At 40.9% G+C, this 26,543-nt stretch overlaps 2 protein-coding genes across 3 annotated transcripts in view; one reads left to right on the top strand and one right to left on the bottom strand.

Annotated features, from left to right (window-relative positions):
* Positions 1–5,775, bottom strand: part of LMBRD2 (LMBR1 domain containing 2) — a 59,173-nt gene extending 53,398 nt beyond the window's left edge. For both annotated transcript variants that reach the window (XM_027846265.1, XM_027846266.1), the window contains exon 1: positions 5,692–5,775. The gene's annotated coding sequence lies outside the window, so the exon portion shown is untranslated. The remainder of the gene's footprint in view (positions 1–5,691) is intronic.
* Positions 5,776–6,020: 245 nt separating this feature from the next.
* SKP2 (S-phase kinase associated protein 2) overlaps positions 6,021–26,543 on the top strand; it is a 29,753-nt gene continuing 9,230 nt past the window's right edge. Inside the window, exons 1-4 of the mRNA XM_027846285.1 lie at positions 6,021–6,359; positions 6,866–7,125; positions 22,667–22,778; positions 24,763–24,906. Of these exons, the coding sequence (XP_027702086.1) occupies positions 6,352–6,359; positions 6,866–7,125; positions 22,667–22,778; positions 24,763–24,906 (524 nt within the window). The 5' untranslated portion in view covers positions 6,021–6,351. The remainder of the gene's footprint in view (positions 6,360–6,865; positions 7,126–22,666; positions 22,779–24,762; positions 24,907–26,543) is intronic.

The following is a 26,543-nucleotide window of genomic DNA, read 5'->3' as shown; positions in this document are numbered from 1 at the left end:
GCAATTTACAAGCATAACCTCATTCAACCCTCACAAAAACCATGCAAGATGAGTGATATAATTATCCCCATTTTACAGTTAAAGAAACTGAGGTAACCTGCCCAGGATCACACAGCTAGTAAAGTGTCTGAGGCCAAATTTGAACCCAGGTGTTCCTAACTCTAGTCCCAGCACTTTCCACATGCCACCAGCTGCCCTGTGCCAGTTGCTGGCATACAAACACAAAAGTAAGAAAGTTCCTGCCCTGGGTGGGGGTGGGGGGGAGAAAAGAAGGGTATGTTACATGTTCACAGGAAAATAAATCACAGAATTCTTCTTCATATGTATAGTGACAGCACAAAGTGGGGAGAAGGGAACCAAAAATCTAGAAATTGGTGAAGGCTTCAATATGGAGGTAACATTTGAGCTGAGGATTGAAGTAAACCAAAGGCAGAGAGGAAGAGGAAAAAGCATTCTATGCATAAAGAACAGCCTGTTTAAAAGGTACAGAAGCAAGAAATGGCATGTCATTCTTGGAAGAAGCTCAATTAGGATGGATATCTAAGGTCATATGATGATTAATGGGGAAGAATCAGAGACTAAGGGAAAGAAATTAGTTTAGAAGTTTGACATCATTTTAACAGATCACCTAGATCAGAGATGTCAAACCAGCAACAGTCCTGAACCAGATAAAAATGTAATTGAGAAATAAGTTAACAAAACAAAAATATAAAAAAAAACCATTATATTTTAAAACTAAGTTAATGTGCAGCCTGCAAGCATCCTTAAGTACAGATTACTGGTCCCCCCCTTCTTTTTTTCGGCTAGGCAATAAGGTTAAATGACTTGCCCAGGGTCATGCAGCTAGTAAGTGTTAAGTGTGCGAGGCCGGATTTGAACTCAGGTCCTCCTGAACTCAGGGCTGGTTCTCTGTCCACCGCACCACCTAGCTGCCTCCCTTGTCTCCCTTTCTATTTGCGTTTGATACCACTGATCTAGATCATTGCCTTGCTTCAAAGGTAGGTCAGTACCTACCTTCCAAAATAGCTTTAAATCCTGTGCTTAAAGATTTCTTGTTTAGCCATTAGTTCTACTAGACTCCCTGTGACCCCACTTGGGATTTTCTTGGTAAAGACACTGGAGTGGTTTGCCATTTCCTTCTTCAGCTCATTTTACAGATGAGAAACTGAGGCAAACAGGATTAAGTGACTTGCCCAGGGTTACACAGCTAGTGAGTGTCTGAGACTGGATTTGAACTCAGGAAGATGAGTCTGCCTGACTCCAAGGCCCATGCTTTATTTACTGAGCCCACTAGAGTTCCTCCACATATGCAGAGATTGAATAACTTCCTAGGTAAACAGGCTTGTGGCTGAAGAGTCAAGAAGACTTACGTTCAAGTCCATCTTCTGACATATACTGGCTGTACGACCCTGGGCAAGAATCTTTTTCCTAGGAAACTATAACTACAATTTCAGAACAGCTGTTGATCTGTATGGATAGATGGAATTCCCTACCTCATTAAAATCAAAGTTTCAAATAAATAATGGTAATAATAATAATAATTGAGAACTTGATGCCTACGGTTCTAATGTCTAAATGATTTTTCTCTAAAGGTCTCACAAGATATACAAGGAATTAATTCAAATTTATAAGCATAAGAGCCATTCCTCAATAGATAAATGGCCAAAGGATACAAACAGGCAGTTTTCAAAGGAAAAAATACAAGCTATCACCAACTATATGAAAAAAGCTCTATATTAATAATAATTAGAGAAATGCAAATTAAAGCAACTTCAAGTTTCAAGCCAGCCCAGCAGACTGGCATGTGACAAAAGAGGAAAATGACAAATGTTGGAGGGGCGGTGGGAAAACAAGTATACTAGTGCCTTGTTGGTCGAACTTTTGAATCGGTACAGCCATTCTGGAAAGTAATTTAAACTATGTTTCCCAAACTATGAAAATGTGCATTCCTACTGACCTAGCTATACCATTACTAGGTCCATACTCTAATGAAATCAAAGAAAGAGGAAAAGGACCTATATGTACACAAATATTTATAACAGCTCCTGTCATGGGAACCCAAAACTGGAAACTAAGTGTCCTCCAATTGATGAATGGCTAACTAAACTACGGTGTACAAAAGTAATAGAACATTACTTTGCCAAAAGAAATTTTTAAAATGAGACAGTTCAAGAAAGATCTCTATGAAACGATGCAGAGTAAAGAAAGAAAATAGGAAAACAATTTTCCCCATTATCAAAATTGTAGAGTAAAACAACTTTTTAATAAATGACATGTCCAAAAAATGATGAAACATGATACTTCTTGACAATGTGGTGATAAAATACAGAAGATATGCATTTTTAAACACAAAGTGGGAATTTGTTTTATAGGACTACAGTTATTGTAATGAGGGCTTTATTTTATTAGGTTTCTTTCCCCCTTAATTTGATCCATGAGTTAGACAGGGGAATGGGAGAGACAGATTAATAAAGGGAAAAAATAACATTTTATAATAAACTAAAAGAATTCTCTCATCAATTTAAGTTCATTTCTCTTGTTCAATCCTTTGTGATATTTAAAAATCCAACAAATTGGTCAGTAGCCTTCACTTGAAAACTCTTCATGTACTTCAAAATAAACATTAGATAACCACTATTTTTTTTCATCTACCAACTGCCTCAGAAACTCCTAAAATGTTGCGGATCCAGAAGCTAAAGAAGTCAAAAAAGGCCAAACCAGAATAACTAAGAAAAAGGATAAAGTAGTAACCTAGGTGATAGAATGTTCTAAAGATAAAAGAATTTCAGAGCAGTCTAAAGAAAACTATTAAACTTCTAAGAAACACTAAACTTTCTGAATTGGTTGAAGATTAACTGCTTATGTGGCTATAGTGGACATCATGTGAGGATAAAGTGGAAAGACAAGGAGAGCCAATTTTAATTAAATAGCTCTTTAAGGTACTTAGCTGTTTTATCCTTTATAGTTATAAATATCACCAAGGAAGTCCTACCTACTTTGAGAATGTTTTATATTTAACAAAGAGTAAGGGACCCTTTCTGGAATACTCTGCTTAGGCACCCAAAATTTCTGACTATACACCATAGTACTTAGTCATTTATCTACAAGGTAAACAAATGGCATCAATACCTTTACCCCTTTGTGTAAAAACCAAGAGAATTTAAAAGGATTACATCCCAGTTCTTCTATTAATGTAGGTGATATCATCAAAGCTGATGGGAGAAGTGTAAGTGGTTGAGATCTGTGATTTTACTGGTATAGAGACCTCTTAAGAGTAAACTGTCACAACCAATTCGGATGCCCAAGGCACTGGAGGTAAAGTGACTTATCCAGGGGTCATTCTGGTATATGTCAGCACCAACCCAAGTTTTCCTGACTGAGTCCAGCTTTCTCTATTCACTAATCTCGCCATTACTTCTACTAACATGAATACTTATCATGTTTGTTTTGGTACTATTACACTACCCATATTCCTATATCTTATTTCACTGGTGATAAGCTGTGATTCCCAGTTTTTGTTCTATCTGTGCTCTGCCATTCATCCTCCTGTATTTGTTCATTTGTTTCTGCCACCAAGTACCTCACATATTCCAGTAGGATGAAGTCCAATAGACACATGTCTCATTTACCATCACTTTGAATTCTATTTCAAGCTTCCAAGGCGCTGGCAAACCCCTGCTCAATGGCATCAAATATAATAAGCATATTATTAACTCATTACCTAGGTCACTAATATATATCTTTTTAATAATCCTTACCACAGAAATAAGAATCATATCTTGCCTAGATGCAAAATGAGGTGTTATGGAAATGAGATTAAATACAAAAAAACCTAAAATTTATCAAGGATCTTTATTACTCAGAAAATGCTAAATCTAAGCTTGTGGAGACCATCTAACTGAAAACTGACAGGCTGGATGACTCCAAGTTTAAAATGGATTAAAAGTTATCATGGTTTTAGGTAGCACTATCAATAATGTAAATAAATTGAAAAAAGTTAAGACAATAGGTCAGGACTGAATATAATGCATAATACATTAACCCACGTTAAGCAAGTTTAGGCATTCTGGTTTATCAGTGTAATAATGATGACGCTGCTGCCTGCAAAACACCTGTTCCACTATTGCAGGACTTTGTTCCCTAGAGCTGTCATTCAAGATGTTTAAACCAGAAGTCCTCTAATGGGAGTCCTTTACTAATCTGTACATCGGCATACGTTTTAAATGAGAGAAGTTTCACGGTCTGAATAAAAGACAGAAAGCACAAAAAATGTTCCTAATTTATAAAATTAGAATTTTATACCTTACACTTAACAACACAAAAGTATTAGCAGAAAAAAAATCTAGCCAGTTTATAAATAGTAAAGAGAAAACCTGGCATCAAGATGGATAACGCATTTAAACAATGAACCTTTAGAGAACCCTTCCCCTACCTCAAGATTTTATAACCATAAAAAAAATTAGTTAATAATCAACCATCTGTGTAAAGAAAGAGAATGAAGAAATGGATAAAGATAAAAATGACTTGCATTTAAATCGGGCATGCTTTGCCCTAAATATACTTTTCCTGGAGAAGAATATAGTTATTTACGTTTAAACACTCGTTTAAATGGTTTTTCCCCAGAAGAGTAACTAAAGAGTGGTCAAATATTTTGGACTAAGCCCCCAAACCACATTGACAAAAGAGGCGGGGGCGGGGGGAGTTTCACGATAATAAAGTTAAATGCATGAGAAAATAAAGATAATTACTTAATATAACCACTTTTAATTTAATGAACTACGCAGAGTAAGCACTAAACCTGGTGCTCGTAAATTTACCTAGCTTTAAAATAACAATAGCCAATTCAACCAATACCGATAGTCGCTATACTTTACGAATCATCCACAATTCCTTTTGTTTCCCCAACACAATACCGATAATTTATTTTCAATGTCGCAGGCATGATAATAATCTTAGAGATCAAGCATTCTCTGAAAGAAAAGCGCTGACACCCATCCACCCATCCATCCATCCATCCATCTATCCATCCATCCATCCATCCACCCATCCACCCATCCATCCACTCATCCATCCATACATGCATGCATTCAGCCACCCATCCATCCACAAAGAGTAGGCTAAATAAACAAGAATAAACATCAAGAACAAGCAAACATCCGGGAGAAGGGAGGCTTAATTCGAGAAACAGATAGTTCAGCTTTCCATTTTTCCGAGGCCCAGAAGGGCAGCCCGAAGCTCACCCGGCCGAGGCCGCATTTCGGCTGGGGGAGGGGAGGCTCCCTCTCGGCCTTCCCCATTAGCAGCCGGGTACCGAAGCCACCTCCTCCCCGCCCCCTCCCGGGCGCACCGCCCCCCGCCGCAGGTGCTCGCACTGCCCAGAGCCCCGGAACGCGCTCGGACATCCCGGCGCGAAGCGGACCAGCTCCAGACCCCTCACCACCCTCCAAGCCTCGGCCCTAGGAGCCGTGAACCCGCAACTTTCGGGGTCGCGGCCGGGGTGCGGTGGGGAGGAGGAAGATGGCTAGTGACGCCCCCTCACCTGAACCCACTCCCGGCAGCGGAGCTCGGGCCCCTCGTTCCTTTTCATGCCCACCCCACCCTCCGCTGCGGAGTGGAGATGCTTCCCGGGCAGGCTTGGGATCCTGGGGAGGCTCTCCGCCCCACCCCCACCCCCCGCTGCCGCCGACTTACCGGGGCGTCTGTGCTCCCCTCAGCAGGCGCGGCGGGCCCCCGGGATCGCCATCCCCACCGCGGCCGTCACCCACTGCGCGTTCCGGAGCCCCGATCTCGCCGTCCCGCCTGGAGCTCCGCGGGCCAACGGGCGGAGGGGCCGCGAGGACCCGCCGGCGCCTCCGCCGTCGCGAGGTGAGTACGGAGCAGAAGCGCCGAGGCAGCGCAGGAACACCGGCTGCCTTCAAGCCGGTGACATTTCTCCGCCGGCCCCCTACTTCTCTTCCGCTTCCTCAAGAATACGTCACCACTCTCCCCGGCCTCGCTGGCGTCCCGCCCCGCAGGGGCTTCTGGGTCATAGTGAGAAGGAGCGCGCGAGAAATACGAAGAGTGGGATGGAGGGACAGACGCAGGCTGATGATTTGGCAAGAGGAAGGACCGAGGGATTGGTAGTTCGGGGACTACAAATCCCAGCAGGCAGCGCGCCTGCCCCCAGGCCGCCTACCAGGAGAGGGAAAAGGTTCCGCGCGCGGGTTGAATGGAACATTGCCTTCTTGGGTCCGGATCCCACCGCGGGGAGTAGTGGTGCGGCTCCTAGTCGGGACGCGTGGATCCGGAGACCGAGAGCCGCGCAATTGATGCAAGGTTTTAAATCCCCTCCTCTGCTACGGCACGCCCATCATGCACAGGTAACCAGACCTATTTGCGATGATGAACAAGCGGATGGAGAAGAAGAAAAATGTGGATACTATGTATCTCACCATTATCTTTTTAGCCGTCTCTGCTTAATTGCTTTGGGTAATTGTGGGTTTGGGAATGGAGTCTATTGCCTCGTGGCTCTGCAAGCTGGGCAGGCTGGGCGTGGGTGTTGATGTTTTGGATGCCTGGATGCCTGGTTCCCTTTTTTTGCCTCTTCCCTACCTCACTCCTCTTTTAGGTAACCTAGGCACAGTCTGCAACGAAAAAAAGTCGTTTTTGATAAATGCACACGTATCCTAACTTACCAGCTTTCGCTTCCCTAGCCCCTTCCCATCCCAATTTATGACAATCACCTGTGCTTTCCAAATAAGCAGTGTTATCTACATACAGAAGGTGGCTTTGCAAGCCCTTGTTTCGATTTGGCTTGGACGCATCCGTTTTGGGAGATGGTAATTAATGGAAAGCTATAAGGATGCAACTTGTCCATTTCCTGCAGGAAACACCTCCAGGAGATTCCCGATTCGAACAGCAATGTTAATAGCACCTTCACGTGGGGATGGGATCTTAACAAGACATCGGATTTGCTCTCAGGAATGGGGGTCGCAGTTCTGGAGAAAGATAAGGTGGACAGTGAAAACATCCCCCAGGAGCTGCTCTTAACTCAAGCCCCTCCGCCAAAAAAGCAAAAGGTGAAAGCGAAGGAAAAGGACTTTGTAATTGCCCGCAGGCCGAGGCAATCCAAAGAGAACAGTTCAGGTATGTTTTGGGGCAAGAGTTAAGTCTGAAAGACTGAAAAGTCTTGTTTTACTGCAAAACTGTTCCAGGAGTTAATAGAAAGCATTTAGGGGTAACTATTAAGCACCAGATCATAGGTTCAGAGATGGAAGGGACCCACGGAGTCCAACCTCTTCATTTCACTCCGTAAGAGTAAGGTCTCAAGGAACACAGGTAAGTAGATGGCAAAACCAGGACTTGAATCTAGGTTTTCTGATTCTAATTCATTCTTTCCAGATGTATTATATTTGCGGATCTCAATATGGAGAGTCATTTAATTATTCTGTGGTATATTGAAGGCAGAGCTAGGGGGACCTGGGTTCCCTCATCTTAACACATACTGGCTTTGTAACATTTGGCTAGACTCAGTACTTAATACACTTGTATTGGCAGAGGTGTGTTCCTCGCCTTGAGTTTTCTGAAATGATACATACACACATACATACATACCTTTTCACTATGTAAAACTGAGGCACTGAGCTTCTAGATCTGTGACATACAGAAGTGAATGCATAAATTATTGGGGAAGAGCTTGTAAGATGAAGACTTGCAGGTTCATGCTTTGGTTTACACTGTGTAATACTGTCCTGTACCTGTGGGCCTTTTTTCCACAGTCTCTACACCTGCCCATTGGACAAGTGTTTGAGCATGAAATTGTCCTAGATGGGCAATTAAGGACCCTAGACTTACTCCTAGGTTAGAGCGCCAAGGCAGGGAGTCAGGAAGACTTAGGTTTCACAGCTTCACCAGGATTATAATATCTTTTGTATCTCAGACAGTATTGAGTAAAGAGCAGGCACCCAACAAACGTTGTAGAAATGAGTCAATAATTTTGACATTGAGCCTCACTGCTTTCCTCTCTCCCCTAAGGATAATCTAAAATTGTACATACTCGAAAGGTCTGTAGCCTTTGAAACCAGAATTAAGCTGCCTCTGTTCCTGTACTTCACAGCCAGGACAAACTTTTTTAACACCTCCCCCTACTTCTCCAGCACAGTAATCACCAATCCATACTTACTTAGCCTCTTCCCCAAGGGGTAAGCCTTTTGTTATTGTTCATTTTTGGTCAGTGTGTTCAAATCTCCCTGATTCCTTTTGTGGTTTTCTTGACAAAGACACTGGAGTGGTTTGCCATTTCCTTCTCCAGCTCATTTTACAGATGAGGAAACTGAGGCACACAGGGTTAAGTGACTTGCCCAGGGTCACACAGCTAAGTAAGTGTCCGAGGCTAGATTTGAACTCGGGAAGATGAGCCTTCCTGATTCCCTGCCTGGTACTCTATTCAATATGGCATCATCTTGCAGCCCCTCTCCTGTGGTTTAATGGGCCAGTTATAACAATAATCACCACCACAGCAGCTTTTTTAAAGCAGAAAGGAAGACAGTTCTGTGAGCTATGGAGTGAAGGCCTGAACAGAATCATACTGACCCCACTGACTAAAAAAAAAAAATTGGCTCCATCGTAGTGACCAGGTCACAAGTTGAGAGACAGTGTAAAGAGCCATATTTGGAGGCAGAAAACCTGGATTCATATCCCAGCTCTGCCTCTTAACTCCTGTGTGACTTTGAGCAAGTCACTTAACTTGTCTGAGCCTCAGTTCCCTCATTTGTGAAATAGTGGGGGAGGCCCTGTTGAATTACATGATGTCTAAAGTCCTTCCCAACTCTCTGACTACGTATATAGGTGCAAGATTTTTAAAGCTTTAAGTTTATTTCCTGTTGAATTTTACCTTTTCGTTAATACAATTGCTATTTAGTGTATTTAGTACACTGAGAAGCAGTAGTGACTTGTTTGTTCTTTGGGAAAGCACAGTTGAAGACAAACCTTTCTAGGTGATCATGATCTGGATATGCCTGGAAGCTGTACCACAGTTATCACTGAGCTTCAACAGCCTGTCCCTTTTACCTGAACAATTAATGACCAATGATTCATTAACTGTCCCTTTTGTAGATGGCACTGATCTAGGTCCTGTGATCTCTGTGATGATTATGTGAGTCCATAAAATTATAAGAATTGTCTTTCCTGGCTATGAAATCCTTGCAATCAATTTCTACTTGCTTCTCTTTATCCTTGTTGTATTTTTCCAGGCTGCAAGTCACTTTCCCAGTTTTCTCAGTGACATGAACACCTAACTCAGTTTTTCTCTCCACTTCATCTTGTCTCATCAACCCCAGGGGCATCAGCATTTATTTTAATAATCTTTCTGGCATCATGAACCACACAAGCCCTTTCAGCTTCTTAAGATTCCAACAACCAGCTCCCTTCTCTACCTTTTTTTTTATATATATATAATTAATTAATTTTTAGTTTTCACCATTCACTGTCTTAAGATTTTTTTTTAAGGCAATTGGGGTTAAGTGACTTGCCCAGGGTCACACAGCTAGTAAGTGTCAAGTGTTTGGTCTGAGGCCAGATTTGAACTCAGGTCTTCCTGACTTCAGGGCCGGTGCTCTATGCACTGCGTCACCTAGCTGGCCCTACATAAGATTTTGAGTTTTAAATTTTCTCCCCCTCCCTCTCCTCCCCCCTCCCCAAGATGGCATGCAATTTGATATAGTCTCTACTTACACATTCATATTAAGCATATTTTCCCATTAGTCATGATATAAAGAACAATTAGAACTAATGGGGGGAACCACAAGAATGAAACAATAAAACAAAACAACAAAGGAAAAGGGAAGCAGATAGTATGCTCCCATCTGCATTTAGACGCCCTGTTTCTTTCTCTGAGTATGCATAGCAATTCCTGTCACGAGTGTTTTGGAGTTGTCTTAGATTCTTGCATTGCTGTGAAGAGCCAAGTCTATCAACGCCAGTCATCACAAATGTGGCTATCACTGTGTACAGTGTTCTCTTGGTTCTGCTCATTTCACTCTACACCAGTTCATATAAGTCTTTCCAGGTTTTTTTGAAGTCTACCTGCTCATCATTTCTTATAGCACAGTAGCATTCCATTACATTCATATGCCATGACTTTTCAGCATTCACCAGTTGATGGGCCTCCCCTCAATTTCCAATTCTTTGCCACCACAGAAAGAACTGCTATAAATATTTTTGTACATATGGGTCCTTTCCCTGATCTCTTTGGGATACAGACCTAGAAGTGATATTGCTGGGTCAAAGAGTATGCACATTTTTATAGCCCTTTGGGCATGGTTCCAAATGGCTCTCCAAAATGGTTGGATCATTTCACAACTCCACCAACAATACATTAGTGTTCCAGTTTTCCCACATCCTTCTCCAACATTTATCATTTTCCTGTTTTGTCATGTTAGTCAGTCTGATAGATATGATGTGGTACCTCAGTCATTTTGATTTGCATTTCTCTAATCAATAGTGATTTAGAACATTTTTTCATATGACTATAGATAGCTTTAGTTTCTTCATCTGAAAACTGTCTGTTCATATCCTTTGACCATTTATCAGTTGGGAAATGATATGTATTCTTATAAATTTGACTCAGTTCTCTATATATTTTAGAAATGAGACCTTTATCAGAGACACTGGTTGTACTTTATTTGTGCAAAAACTTTTCAATTTAATGTAATCAAAATTATCCGTTTTTAATTTCATATTGTTCTCTATCTCTTGTTTGGTCATAAACTCTTCCCTTCTCCATAGGTCTGAAAGGTAAGCTATTCTTTGCTCTCCTAATTTACTTATAGTATCAGTCTTTATATCTAAATCCTGTACCCATTTTGACTTTATCTTGGTATAGGGTGTAAGACGTTAGTCTATGCTTAGTTTCTGCTATGCGTTTTTCCAGTTTTCCTAGCAGTTTTTGCTAAATAGTGATTTCTTATCCCAGAAGCTAGGGTCTTTGGATTTATCAAATAGTAGATTAGTATAGTCATTGACTGTTATGACTTGCATACCTAACCTATTCCACTGATCTTCCACTGTATTTCTTAGCCAGTAGCAAGTAGTTTTGATGATTGCTGCCTTATAATACGTTTTAAGATCTGGTACAGCTAGGCCACCTTCCATTGCATTTCTTTTCATTAGTTCCCTTGATATTCTGACCTTTTTGTTCTTCCAGATGAATTTTGTTATTGTTTTTTTCTAGCTCTATAAAATAATTTTTTGGTATTTTGATTGGTATGGCACTGAATAAGTAAATTAATTTAGGTAGAATTGTCATTTTTATTATGTTATCTCGGCCTACTCGTGAGCAACTGATATTTTTCCAGTTATTTAGATCTGACTTTGTGTGAAAAGTGTTTTCTAATTGTGTTCATATAGTTTCTGGTTTTGTTTTGGCAGGTAGCTTCCCAAATGTTTTATAATGTCTGCAGTAATTTCAAATGGAATTTCTCTTTCTATCTCTTGCTGCTGGGCTTTGTTAGTAATATATAGGAATACCGATGACTTCTGTGGGTTTATTTTATATCCTGCAACTTTGCTAAATTTGTTTATTATTTCAAGTAGTTTTTTACTTGATTCTCTAAATATACCATCATATCATCTGCAAAGAGGGATAGTTTTGTTTCTTTGCCTATTCTAATTCCTTCAATTTCTTTTTCTTCTCTAATTGCTACAGCTAACATTTCTAGCACAATATTGAATAACAGTGATGATAATGGACATCCTTGTTTCACCCCCGATCTTATTGGAAATGCTTCTAGCTTATCCCGATTACATATAATGCTTGCTGATGGTTTTTGATAGATACTGTCAATCATTTGAAGGAAGACTCCATTTATTCCTAGGCTCTCTAGTGTTTTTAACAGGAATGAGTGTTGTATTTGTCAAATGCTTTTTCTCCATCTATTGAGATAATCATGATTTCTGTTAGTTTTGTTGTTGAAATGGTCAATTATGCAGATAGTTTTCCTAATATTGAACCAACCCTGCATTTCTCGTATAAATCTTACATGGTCATCGTGTGTTATCCTCCAGATAAGTTCTTGTAATCTCTTTGCTTATATTTTACTTAAAATTTTTGCTTCTATATTCATTAGGGAAATTGGTCTATAATTTTCTTTCTCTGTTTTGGCTCTTCCAGGTTTAGGTATCAGCACCATATTTGTATCATAAAAAGAATTTGGTAAGACTCCTTCTTCACCTGTTTTCCCAGATAGTTTATATAGTATTGGAATTAGTTGTTCTTTAAATGTTTGATAGAATTCACTTGTAAATCCATCTGGCCCTGGAGATTTTTTCTTAGGGAGTTCATTGATGGTTTGTTCAATTTCTTTTTCTGAAATGGGGTTAAGTATTTTATTTCCTCTTCCATTAATCTGGGCAATTTATATTTTTGTAAATATTCATCCATTTCACCAATTTATTAGTGAAATGTCGTGTCAAATTTATTAGCTCCTAATTGTTGATTTCCTCTTTATTGGTGGTGAATTCACCTCTTTCATTTTTGATGCTGGTAATTTGGTTTTCTTCTTTTTTTTAATCAAATTAACCAAAGGTTTATCTATTTTATTGGCTTTTTCATAAAACCAGTTCTTAGTTTTATTAGTTCAATGGTTTTCTTAATTTCAATTTTATTAATCTCTGCTTTGGTTTTAAGAATTTCTAATTTGGTATTTAATTGGGGATTTCCAATTTGTTCTTTTTCTAGCTTTTTTAGTTGCATGCCCAATTCATTGATCTCTTCATTCTCTATTTTATTCATGTAATCATTGAGAGATATAAAACTTCCCCTAAGAACCACTTTTGCTGCATCCCATAAGTTTTGGTATGTTGTCTCATTATTGTCATTCTCTTGGATGAAGTTATTGATTGTTTCTATGATTCGTTATTTGACCCATCATTCTTTAGGATTAGGTTATTTAGTTTCCAGTTAATTTTTAGTCTATTTTTCCAAGGCCCTCTATTACATGTAATTTTTATTGCATCATAATCTGAAAAGGATGTATTTAATATTTCTGCCTTTGTATGTTGGATTGTGAGGTTTTAATGCCCTAGTACGTGGTCAGTTTTTGTGAAGTGCCATGTACCTCCGATATTCCTTTCTGTCCCTATTCAGTTTTCCCCAGAGGTCAACCATATTTAACTTTTCTAAGGTTCTTTTCATCTCCTTAACTTCTTTCTATTTTGTGGTTAGATTTATTTAGTTCTGAGAGGAGGAGGTTGAGGTCCCCCACTGGTATAGTTTTGCTGTCTATTTCTTCCTGTATCTCTCTTAACTTCTCCTTTAAGAATTTGGCTGCTGTACCACTTGGTGCATATTACTTCATTATCTATGGTGTCTTTTACCAGGATGTAGTTTCCTTCTTTATATCTTTTAATTAGATCTATTTTTGCTTTTGTTTTGTCTGAGATCAAGATTGCTACCCCTGCTTTTTTTACTTCAGCTGAAGCATAATATATTCTGCTCCAGCCTTTTACCTTTACTCCATGTGTATCCCTCTGCTTCAAATGTATTTCTTGTAAACAACATATTATAGGTTTACAGTTCTTAATCTACTCTGCTATACATTTACGTTTTATGGGAGAGTTCATCCCATTCACATTCACAATTAGAATTATCATCTGTGTCTTCCTCTCCATTCCTCTTTTCACCCTCCCTGTTTTATGCTTTTTTTTCTCTCCTTTCTCTCTTCTCTTCCTCAGTAGAGTATTGCTTTCCACTACTGCCTCCCTCAGTCTGCCCTCCCTTCTATTAGCCCCCCCCCTTTTCTTTTCCCTTTACCCTTTCTATTTAGTATAGGGTAAGTTAGATTTCTATGCGAAACTGATTATGTTATTCCCTCTTTGAACCAAATCTGATAAGAGTAAGGTTCAAACAGTGCTCATCTCCCTTCTTTCTCTCTACTATATTTGGCTTTTTGTGTCTTCTCATGTGATGGTAATTTAACCTTGTCTGCCTCCTCTTTTCACCACTTAATTAGATTTTTTACCACTACATCCACATCAACTTAAACCCGTGCCCTCTGTCTAACCCTTTTTAGATGTCATAATAACATTACAGTTCTTAAGAGTTACAAGTGTCATTTTCCCTTGGAGGGATGTAAACAGTTTGCCCTTATTAATAATATGTTGTTGTTGTTTTATTTTTTCTTTCCTGTTTACCTTTTTATGCCTCTCTTGAGTCTTATATTTGAAGGTCAAATTTTCTGTTGAGCTCTGGCCTTTTTATCAGAAAGGTTTGAAAGTCCCTTATTTCCTTGAATGTCTATGTCCTCCCCTGAAAGATTATGCTCAGTTTTGCTGGGTAGTTGATCCTTGGTTGCGTTGGAGACAAGATGTGAGTTCAGTTTTGCTCCCAAGTTCAGCACTTGCCTGGCTAAGCTGCTTCTCAAAGAAGTAATGTCTCAGCAAATGAAGATAAAGTGTTAGAACAGGAAAGTTGAAAAGCAGTAAATTCTCATTCTGTCTTCTTCCCTGGATGTTTTCCAGAGGTGATAGAAGAGGCAAGAAGCGGTGATGTGTCAGACAATTAAAATGGAAAGATGAGGAGCAAGGATGACAGATGTATGAAAAGCAGTTTGTAAGCATGTTATTTATGGGTACCTCGTGCTCCAAGGATCTCTGGCTGTATCACCAAGGGTTCTTCCTTAGGAGAACAGACATGGAGGAATGAGTGAAGAGGGCATAATAGGGAGGGTAGCACAGTCTTCCAAGAACCTGGAGTCATACAAATCTTAGAATCTCTCTAGTTGGAAGGGAACCAAGAGGTCAAATGAGTCTTCAATCAAGGGGATTCCTCAATAATCGATCTTTCAGATTGGTGCTGTCGAAGCCACCTTGCTCATTAAAAGAGACCTGCATTTGGGGTCAGGACAACCTGGGTTAGCATCCAAGTCCAGCCACTTAATACTTGTCTGTCCTGGAGCAAGCCCCTTAATCTCTCTTGGGTTTCAGTTTCCTCATCTATGAAAAGAGGGGGTTTGATTAGATGCTGTTTCTACCCTTAAATCCTGTAGGTCTTAGGAGATGAAGAACTCACTCCCTACTGAGGCAACCCATTCCACTTTGAGTTATCTAATCATTAGGAAGTTTTTTCATCTATGAAGCATAAATCTGCCGATTATGACTTCCATTCTTTGTCCTAATCCTACCCTCTGGAACCAGGCAAAACACTTAATAATTAACACCTGCTGTTAGCCAGGCTTTGTGCTGAGTGCTGGGGATACAAAAAGAGTCAAAAGATATTCCCTGCCCGCAGGGAGCTCCCAATTGAATGGAGTAGACAACATGCAAAAAAAAAAAAATAACGTACAAACAGGCTATATGCAGAATAGATAGGAACTAATTAGGTGGGGGAAGGCACAGGAATTAAACAGGTCTGATTCTTCTGTGTGACAGTCTTTCAAATACTTATAGAACTATCATGTGTCCATCCCTTCTGCAGTCTTAACATCTCCTGCTTTTTCCACCATGTTCTCAAGGAGCAGTTTTTTTATCCTTGTTAGCATCCTGGTCTCCCTTCTCTGGATGCAATCCACTCTCAGTTTGAGCTTAAAATATGGTGCTAGACTTTATTAATGCAGCCTGATTGCAGGAACTTTTCTGGCTACTGTGTCAACATTGTCTCATCCTGAGCTGGCAGTTTGTTAAAACCTCCAGGCCCTTTGCAGCTGAACTGTATGCCTCATTCTGTACCAGTGTAATTGCCTTTTGAACCTCAGCATAGGACCTAACATTTATTCCTATTAAATTTCATCTTATTAGACTTTGCCCATCATTAGGGTTTCTGTGGGTGGGTGTGAGTGTAGGTGTGTGGGTGGTGTAGATTAGTGATCTGGTGAAGCCTGTGGACCCCTTCTCAGAATAATGTTTTTAAATCTACAAGATAAAGATACACAGGATTACAAAATAAACCAGTTATATTAAAATTAAAATGAAGATGTGATTTCCCCTTCCCCTGCCTCCCCCATCTATGAGGTAGCAAAGTGGCACAATGGATAGAGCACTAGGCCCGGAGTCAGGAAGACCTTGGTTCAAATCCAGCCTCAAGACATCTACTGGCTGTGTGATCCTGGGCAAGTGACTAAACCCCTGTCTGCCTTAGTTTCTTCAACTATAAAATAAAGATAATAATAGCATATTAGAATAATTTCTTCCTACCTCTCTCTTTACCTCTTTCCTTCCTCCTCCATCCTTCACTCCCTTTTTTCTCCCTCCTTTTTTCTTTTCCTTCCTCCTTCCTTTCCTCCTTCCTTCTCTCCTTTCCTTTTCCTCCATTCCATTCCATGGATCCTCTGAAAGTCCATGGACCCCAGATTCCTCCTTCCCTCCTTTCTTCTTTCCTTCTTTCTTAGTTCCTTCCCTCTTTTCCTTCTTCTCTCCTTCTTTCCCTCCCTCTTTCTCTCCTTCCTTCTTTCCTTCCTCCTTAGTTCCCTCCCTCCTTCCTTCCCTCCCTCCTTCCTTTCCTTTTCCTCCTTCCTTTCCTTTCCATGGATCCTCTAAGTCTATGGACCCCAGATTGAGGTCTTCTTTGTTCTCAGTCCTGTCAATCAAAAAAGTCACCCTGTGTCATGAGGGACCATCCCAGCAGGACTATGTTGGAGGTGTCATTGAGCTCAGTGACCCTAGATAAGGGTGGACTACCAAGGAGCACCCTGAAAAGTCCAGGCACTACTTCCAGTGTGTCAGCGTCAGCATTACAGGTCGTTTTTTTATGGATGAGTTTATAAGCGAGGAAACTCATTCTATCCCATTCCTCATTACAGATGAGGAAACTTGTCCTGTACATCCATCCTCTGCTGTTACATCATGAGGGCTGACCCTGTGAAGGAGGTGTTGGTCATTGCACCATTATGTGTCTATAGCCTAGGGCTTCCAGCAGCCTCTGTTTAAAGAGGTTGAGTCATGGACTCCATGGGTGGCCTACATGAAGTGCCTAAATGCCTCAAGCTGGAAGAAACCTCAGAGCCATCTGGTCTAACTCCCTCATTTTGTGGATGGGTAAACTGAGACTCAAGAGGTTAAGGGACGTACCCAAGGTCACACTGGTTGTCAGCATTAGATATGGGATTCAAACCCAGGTCCTGGGACTCCTGGGCCAGTGTTCTCTTTTTACTGAAGTAGTTTTCACAAACTACATCTCTATTTTAGTGTAATAAAAATAATAGTGTAATGATAAAAATATAATATATTATAATACAATAAATATATAAATAATAAAAAATAGTGTAATAAAAACTATACTTACTAAAACCGATAAGCCCCTACCAAAACGCCTCTAACTGATCTTTAGGGTCAGTTGTGTGTGTAAGACACCTGTGTTGGAGAACTCACCCTGCCTTCTGGTAAGGGACACAATCCAAAGCACGTGCCTCACAGCTGAGTCAGATATCTGTGGGGAAGGAGAGCTTATTTGATCCACAGGTGTTTATAATCCTGACTACCTGCCGCCGGCCCTTATCAGGGCATGAGCAAAAGGTGATGGGTGCCATTAAACAAATGTCAGGATGGCTGACCTGTCGACTAGGACTATTTAAACCGTCCAGGATTTAGGCCTTCTCTAGAGTGGAGCTCTCACCAAACTGGTTTCTCCCTCTCTCAGCCAGTTTGACCAGAGAAAAGGAAAACAGTGGGAAAGATAGGGAGGAGCCAGGTTCTGGAGGGCCTTAAATGCCAACCTAGGAGTTTAGTAGGGAGCCAGTGAATATTTTGGACCAATCCAGCCCCCTCATTTTACAGATGAAGAAACAGATCTTGGGCAATGATGTGATTTGCCTGACATCACACAGCTCATAAGTGTAAGAGCTAGGATTTCAACTCAAGTGGCTCTTAACTCTGAATCCAGTGTTTGCTCCATTTCAAGGGATCCTTTAATAGAAACATGGCTCTGTGTGAAGCAGTGCCCACTTACCACTGTTAGACCCTGATGAGTCATTTGTCAAGATAGGACATTATTTGCTTAACCTGCAGAAAGAACTGTACCTGCCTGTGGTCAAAAACCCCAAAGCGCAGCAAGTAACAGGACCCAGGGTCCCTTTTCTCTGTGTCTTGGGTGAAAAGGCAAGCTCTTTCCAGATGATTGATTTTTTTTTTATTATTAATTTTATTACTCTTGTGGGTAAGCATAAGCCACTTCCTCTGAACAAAGTGCAGCAAAAGTAGCTAGACTCGAGAGAAGAAATTTAGGCGGGTATGTGAGATTCAGCTTGCTTCTGTTACAAGTACAGTTGGTGACAAGTTCACAACAAATTCGTCTTGTTTGGCCTTAACATTTTATTCATGGACAATTAAAACCAGGAGGGACTTTCTGAGATTGTTTAGGCTAAACCAAGGGTGGGGAACCTTCAGCCTGGAGGCCACAAGTGGCCTTCTAGGGCCTTGAGTGCAGCCTTTTGACTGAACAAATTTTACAGAACAAATCCTTTTATTAAGGGGATTTGTTCTGTGAAGTTTAGATTCAAAGGGCTGCACTTGAGGACCTAGAGGGCCACAGGTGGCCTCAAGGCTGCGGGTTCCCCAGCCCTGCTAACCTCTCATTTTAAAGATGACCCAGAGAAGGGAAGTGACTTGCTCAAGGTCACATGGCTTCTTAGTGGTCTTGCGTTGTTTTTGTTCGAATCTGGGTCTGTCTTATGTTCAGCAAATTGACTAGACTCCATATGCCCTTTAAAAACCTGGCTTAGGTAGAGCAGAAAAGATATCTGATTTTCCCTTCCTCAGCAAGTGATCTGTAGGCATAGCAGTTGATGGTCATAAATCTGAAATTAAGGTTTTTTTTTTCCTTCCTTATGTAAGCAGAGGTGATTGTTTAAGGTTGCCAATATGCTAAGTAACCTGGGCAATTTTTCACTCTTCCAAGACTCCTTCTTCCTCTCCTATAAATAAAGTATTTATTAAGTGTTTACGTTGAGCTCAGGGCTGGCTACAAAGAATACATAGTCTCTGCCCTCAGGGAGTTTATGTTTTAGTAAATGCATGGAAATAATTAGGCACATACAAGATACATGCAGCATAGATGATAGGTAAGTAGAGGGGAAGGCTCTAAGTGGCTGAGGGCTGGGGCAGGAAAGTCAGCCTGCAAAAGGTGGCCTGTGAGCTGAGTTTGAAGGAAGCTAAGTATTCTAAGAGGAGTAGGGTAGGAAGCCTTCCAGGCTGGAGGAACTGCCAGTGCAAAGACACAGACAAAGGGTGATGTACATGGAGCAGGACTTTGTCATCAGTATAATTGGGTGTAACGGGAAAGGCAGAGGAAGCTGAAACTTGCTGCGTAATCAAGTGGAACAGCCTGCCTTATGGAGAGAGTGAGTTCCACATTCTTGAACCTCTTCTGAGTCTGGTGTGACCACTTGTCTGGGATGTATTGGGGGGAAGGGGGTGGAATTTGTGTTTAGATGTAGGCATGATTAGATAAACTTTGAATTCCTTTTCAACTCCAAAACTCACTTATTCCAGAAGTATTCTGAATAATAGAGAATTTGCTATCCTATCCAAATTCTTGAAAGCCCCATCAAACAGTTTTTCAGTGGGCTGAAACTGGGGGAAGCCAGGACATGTTCTGAGCAGGAAACACGGGTTCCAGTAAGACGGCAACAGAGATACTGACATTTGCAGCCATGCGTCGAAGCTGTTTATCCAATTCCTTCTGGGACAGGAGCTAGTCCCAGGATATGCCTGCTGGTAGAAGCAGGAAAATATGTATGTTCCTGGGAATGTAAGATTTTAAAATCTTAAAATCTGCTCCCTAAAGTTAGAAGTTGGTATGGGGTAGGAGAAAGCCCTGAAATTGGAATCCCAGGCAGGGCATGTGATCTTTGGCTTCTTAAAGCCTCGGTTTCCTCATCTGTAAAATGGAAATAGGAATACTCTACCTGTATCAAGGAGCTACTATGCCAATCAGATCAACACCACCCATACACAGAGTTTGGGCCTAATATTTTATAAACATTTATATCAGTTTTAAGTTTTATAAAGTGCTTATCTTATGTATTTCATACAGATTCCCACATATACACATGAACATGAGTGTGTGCATGCGCAAACATAGATATAACACACAAGTTAACATGCTGATCAGCACTGGCATGGTAACCCCATGAATGCTTTGGAGGGGGTAGTATATAGGATAAGCCCTTTGTAAATCTTAAAATGTTATGTAAATCTAAGTTATTGGCTCTGTGTATTTTAGTTGTTTGTGTCACCTGGGTGAATCACTGCAACACTTTTATTCAACCCTAAATGGATTGTGTTGTGTTACTACATCCTATCAAGTTTATTTCTCATCAGGCTTCCACAACAAACAAATACTCATCTTTGAAAAGGTCAGTCTGGCCAGACAGACCCAGTGGCCTCATGTAGTTAATGCAGTGTTTATCTGCACTCCTGAGGAAAACATAGTGCATTATTAAATCAGCATCATCTCACAAAAAAAAAAAGGTCAAAGTGAATGGCTGTTTCCAAGGCTGTTGAAATGGTGTGTTTTGGAGTTGTTTCTTTGGTCTTTGTCACCCACATTAGTCACCCTTCCGTTACATTATTGTGGAAGCTGTTTCTGTCCTGCATCCTTGTTCTCCTATGAAACCTCATCACACAGGAGAAGAGGGTGGAGTTGCTATATTGGGTACAAGTGGAAAACTGTTCACATAGATTAAAAATTGAACTGAAAAAATATATCAGAGAGGGGGTGGAGTGGAATCTGGGTCAAACATATGCTCCTTTCTTTTATAAGATAAATGACCTTCGGAGTTCAAGCTGGGAAGAGACTCGGAGATCACTTTCTGTGCTGCCAGGTCTTGTCATGTCTACCCACAATACCCCTTGCACCCATCTGCTTTAGTAACTCATGGATCCCTCCTCACCTCTCACCCTGACTAATGCAATGACCTCATCACTCCCCTTGCCTCCAGCCCTCTCTCTTTTCCAATCCATCCACCACTCAATTGCCAAAGTTCTTTTTCTTAGTTGTCAGCCTGACTCTGTCACTCCGCTACTCAGTAAAGTCAAGTAGCACCTTACTGCCTCTAAGATAAACTCCTTTTACTCCTTTTACTCCTTTTTTTTTTTTTTTTTGACTTTTTTTAAAAAGCTGCTCAGGTGTTATAAAGGAAATGCAGGCTAGGTGTTTTGGGGTTTTTTTTTCTGTTTTAGACTGAAGTTTTTCTGCAGAACCATGAGAAATACAGTAGTACAAAGTTCATTAGATGTGTTAGCTAATTATTAAGCACCTTATCAATAATTAGTGCTTTATCAATTGTAAAATCTTCTGACTCTACATGACTTGTGCTTCCTTTCTTCCCTCCACCCCCCCCAAAAACACATGTCACATAGACTGATCCAGTGACGCTGGCCTCCTGGCTGTTCCTCAGACAAGACACCCCACCTCCCGTCTCTGGGCGTTTTTCACTGATTGTCCCCCATGCCTGGAATGTTCTTCCTCTTCATCTGCCAACTCTTGGATTCCCTGGCTTCCTTCAAGTCCCATCTGAAATCCCACCTTCTATAAGAAGCCTTTCCTGATCCCCCTAATTCTAGTGCCTTCCTTCTGTTGGTTATTTCCAATTTATCCCGTTATTGCTGCTGCTGTTTGTCGTTCAAAGAGGACCATGACATCAGGGAGGTGATGCCATGACATGCAGGTGAACTGGATTTAAGTGAGAGAGGGCTGTGCAAAGTCACCAGCCTCACTCTCTCCTCCGGAGCCTTCTGGATCCAATGGAGGAAAAACAAATCCCGTATTATAGCTTATTTGTACCTAGTTGTTTGTATGTTGTGTCCTCCATTAGACTGAGCTTCTTGAGAGTGGGGATTGTCTTTTGCCTTTCTTTATATTCCTAGTTTTTAGTACAGTGCCTGGCATATAGGTGCTTGGTTTATTGACCGACTGAGTTGTCCCAGCCTAACGTGGACCCCCAATACTCTGAGCCTCATCTTGTTAAAGATATAAATATAAAATATTGTATTATACATTAATATAAAATCACTCACACTGCTCCCTGGCATCTGGCCCTACCCTGTCTTTCTAGTCTTGTTATATATGCCTCTACTTCATGCCCTCTATAATTCAACTAAACCATTCTTCTTAATATACCTCATTGCATGACATTCTGTCTCTGATCTGTGTTCTTTGGCTGTCTCCAGTGCTTTGAAAGCACTTTCTCAGGTCCTTCAAAGCTTGGCTAACTTGCTGTCTTCCAGGGGAAGGCTTTCCTAGTCCTCTTCTCCAAGCTGCTGTGACCTCCCTCTCGAAACTGCCCTGTATTTATTTTAATAATTATTCTGTATTTACTTACACATTTATTTATATATGCAAATATGTCTCTATCCTGATATATGAATATGCTGTTGTTTTCTCCAATAAAATATGAATTCCTTGAGGGCAGAGGCTTTTCCATTATTTGTCTTTGGATGCCCCACCCCTGTACAAATAAGGAAACTGAGACCCAGGGAAGAAGAATGACTTTTTATTGTGATCACACTAGTAGTAAGTGGCAAATCTTATATTCAAACCCAATTCATCTGACTCCAGATTTTATGCTTTTTCCACTCCCTCCATAGGTCCACTTTTAAAAGTGTACAAAAAGGATTTAATAGAGTTTTGTATTACCTATGTGCTCAAATCAGAATTTTGAGGAAACAAGCCTGGTATGTTTTTGTTTTATTAAAGGAATTTCTTGGGATATGCTTCCAGACGAATTGCTCCTTGGAATCTTTTCATATTTGTCTCTGCCCGACCTTGTAAGAGTCTCTGGGATTTGTAAGAGGTGGCATCGCCTCTCGTGAGTATTTTATTGTCTTTTGCTTCGATGCTTTGGGTGGATGTTGTTAATAGGAAATACTGGTTGGTTTAAAAAATCAGCAGTACAGTTTATCAGACCTGTGAACTGATGATCGATGGTTATCAATAACAAATGTTTTTTGAATACTCACAGCCAAAGGAAGGTAGGAGAATTCTTGGGCCTCTATATACTGAGCCTCATCCTGGTTTTGTGCCTGTTTTTTGTTTTTTTAACCCCCAGGGTGCATGTAAGCTTTTTGTTTTGTTTTGTTTTGTTTTGTTTTTGTTTGTTTTTGCTAGGCCATGAGGTTAAGTGACTTGCCCAGGGTCACACAGCTATTAAGTGTCAAGTGTCTGGTCTGAGACCGGATTTGACCTCTGGTCCTGCTGACTCCAGGGCTGGTGCTCTATCCACTGCGCCACCTAGCTGTCCCTACATGTAAGCTTTCTTTTTCCTTAACAGCTCTGTTAACATTCAGTGTTCTTGCCTCATACCCTGAGCCCTTGGGTAGCCATCTGCTACCTTTGTTTTTTTTACCAACCCTTTCAGCCAGCAATGATGACAGAAATCCTAGAGACAGCCTGGTTCTGATTTAGGGCTTCTCTGTCTGATTTGTATTAGTCCATTAGCAGGATTGTTCCCAAAAAAATCACAGATCACAGGACTTCAGCTTTGGAAGAGAGCCTCAAAGGTCATCTAAAAATTTCACTTTTCAGTTATTTTCACTTCCCGTTCTTCTCTCTACTTGTTTCTTAAAGAGGCTTCTTCTAGAGGGAGCATGTGCACCTTTGAAAGACAGTGGGAGCTGCTGTTACCATGTAAATGCTAAGTGTAGGGCTAGGAACACAGGAAGGCTCTTTGTCCAGGTCTTCCGGAAAGGCTTCTGCTCCTGAGGTTGTATGTGCCCCAACCCCTGGCCCATTTGTCTCCAACCATCAATACATGTGTTCTTGCAGGCCTGAGAGCTCAGCATCTTTCCACTGAGCTCCACTATCACTTGGCAATCGTGGATTTGTTCTCTCTACTAGCCAAGTGAATAAAGTATCCAGTTGACCACTTATATGAATACTCAGTTTAGAGTTGCTCCTGAATTCTGCCTGCCACCTAATGGCTGAAAGTGGTTTTTTATGATTTTGTGAAAAGATGATTTAAATCAGGGAAGGTGGGGAAAAGAGTAAGTACTAAGCACAGGGTTGTGAAATTGTGTTTCCTAGTTTGGAATAATGACCTGAAATGTGGTAAGTGGGCCTTTTAGAACAAAACTGGAAAACCATTTGAAATAGGCAAGTTCATCTCCTTGGGATAAGCTAATAGCAATGATTAGTGGAGTTTCAAAAGCTGGAACCCCAGAGCTCTTGCATCTCCTTCCCAGCACCTGAAATGGCCAGATCTAAGATAAGAAGGGATCCTTCCCAGCATTCTCGGGTCCTCTATCACCAGCCCAACAGTTTTCAGTAAAATAGGACAGATCCCATTAGAAAAAAATATTAAAACAGCATATTAAAAAAAAAGATTGCATAGCTGTATGCATTAGCCCAGATATTTCAAACATAAGAAATCTGACTATAATATGATACATCGCTAAATATTTTTTAAAAATCTAAAGAATTGGAATAGTCCCTTGGAATTTGCTGTAAAGAGTTTTTTTAAAAATAAGTTTTTAACTGATATTTTCTCTTTCTTACACTACCATAGTTATCCCAAGTATCCCTCCCCTTCCCCTTCCCAGAGAGCCATCTCCAGCTATAAAGTATTTTGATATGGACTTCATTATCATCAACCTCAGCAAATATTTGAATGGTTATTATTTTTGGAATTTAGAATTTTGGGAGGCTATTCTGCTAATAGACTAATGCATATCAGGCAGAGAAGCCTCAAATCAATCCAGACTGGTTCTAGTATCTCTGTCATCATTTTTTGGTGGAAAGGGTTAGTGAGATTTCCTAATGTTTAACTTTCTGAAATAACTCGGCCTCTCTTCTAGGTTTGATGAATCACTGTGGCAGACTTTAGACCTGACAGGGAAACATTTACTGCCAGGAGTAATTGGGCAGTTGCTCTCTATAGGTGTGGTCGCTTTTCGCTGCCCAAGATCACACGTGGATGCGCCACTGTTTAAAAATCTGAGGTAAGATTATCCCTGTAGGGGGAAAAAAAAAAAGCAAAAAACTGTAATTGTGTGACTAAAAAGAGAAATGATAGACTCTTAGAGCTGGAAGGGACTTTGGCTGTCATCTAGGCCAGGAGTGGGGAACCTGCCGCCTTGAGATCACCTGTGGCCTTTTGAATCCAAACTTCACAAAACAAATCCACTTAATAAAAGGATTTGTTCTGTAAGACTTGAACTCGGTCAGAAAGGCGGCACCTAAGGACCTAGAAGGCCACATGTGGCCTCAAAGAGGCCATAGGTTCCCCACCCCTGATCTAGTCCAACTGTCACCTAAGCACAAAGCCCCCACCTCTACAGCATCCCTGGCAAATGGTTGTCACGCAGCAGCACAAGTGGCTTCTGAACAATCGGAATTGTTAATTTCCTACACGATTTTATTGGTTGCAGGTACTCCCTCCACTGAGGCAGATTGAGGTCCCCTTAGTACTTTGGGAGACTGTTGGTTATGTGACATATTGTGGCCAAAAGAAACCTAATCACCTACCATTGACCTGAGGGGGAGCCTGTCCAGATGTATACTGAGGTTCAGATGACGGACACATACCCATTACTGGGCCCATACTAAAAATGAGCCTGAGAACCATGTGGGGAGCTGTCTAAATTCTTGTTCTACAGTCATGGTGGCCCTGAGAGAATCAAGTACTCCCCTCCATGACAACATGAGGCATCATAGGAGGGCTTTAGGAGAGGGTTCCTCCTTATATTCAGCAAAAATCCATTTCAGAATTAGTCTAATGCTTTCCAGGGTCAGTGTAGTACAATAGTAAGACCCCAGGAACATCTGAGAACCGTAATTCAGCTGCTGTTCTTTAATATATTACCTTCATCCCTCTCCTACCCCTGCAGCTGCCCATCTAAAGCCACGTTAGTAGGAAATGGCAAATTAAACCCCAAATGAGCATCTTTTTTATTTTTCCCCAGACCTATAGGTCATCAGTATAAGAAACTCTTGGTGTAGGAATGTCCTCCAACTGGCAATTCATGGGTGATTTGTAGTCTTAGTGAGTTTTTAGAGGCAGTAGGAGGTTAAGTGTTAAGTTACACAGTAGTATGTGATAGAGGAATATACTGGAACCCATGTCTTCCCATCTTCAGGGCTGGCCCCATTATCCACTACCAGTCAGTCAATAAACATTTATTAAGTAATCAATAAATAAATAAGCTCTAGGATAAAAATACTAAAAAGAAAGCTCCTCAGGGAGCTTACAATCTAATAGGGGAAACCCGTATACAGAAAGAATCTGATAAAGGGCTGGGGAGAAGGAGGAAGGGAAGGTACCCAGGCAAGGACTTAATGAAGTCTCAAGTAGTTCAGCCAAGTAGAAAATGAAGAGATGGGCGCCTAAGGTTCTCCCTTGAATGGAAGTTCTCCACCCTCCATTCAGAGGAGTCCTAGGGGTAAAGGGTACTAATGAAGGACCAAGGCTGATTTCATCTTGCAGGATGATGAGGTTTCTGTGGGCACTGAGGACACTGCCTCTCATTAGCAGTACTTATTTTTTTTTTTTTTTTTTTTTACTACTAAATCAAATCCACAGTAGCTGGTCGTATGCATTTATTCATTTCAAAATGTTATCTAAGCAGAAAAACTGTGG

Source organism: Vombatus ursinus, unplaced genomic scaffold (genome assembly GCF_900497805.2).
Source record: "Vombatus ursinus unplaced genomic scaffold, bare-nosed wombat genome assembly UNPS02015106.1, whole genome shotgun sequence".
Taxonomy (NCBI): Eukaryota; Metazoa; Chordata; class Mammalia; order Diprotodontia; family Vombatidae; genus Vombatus; species Vombatus ursinus.
Note: the sequence above shows the minus strand (reverse complement) of the source record. Positions and strands in the feature narration are given on the sequence as shown.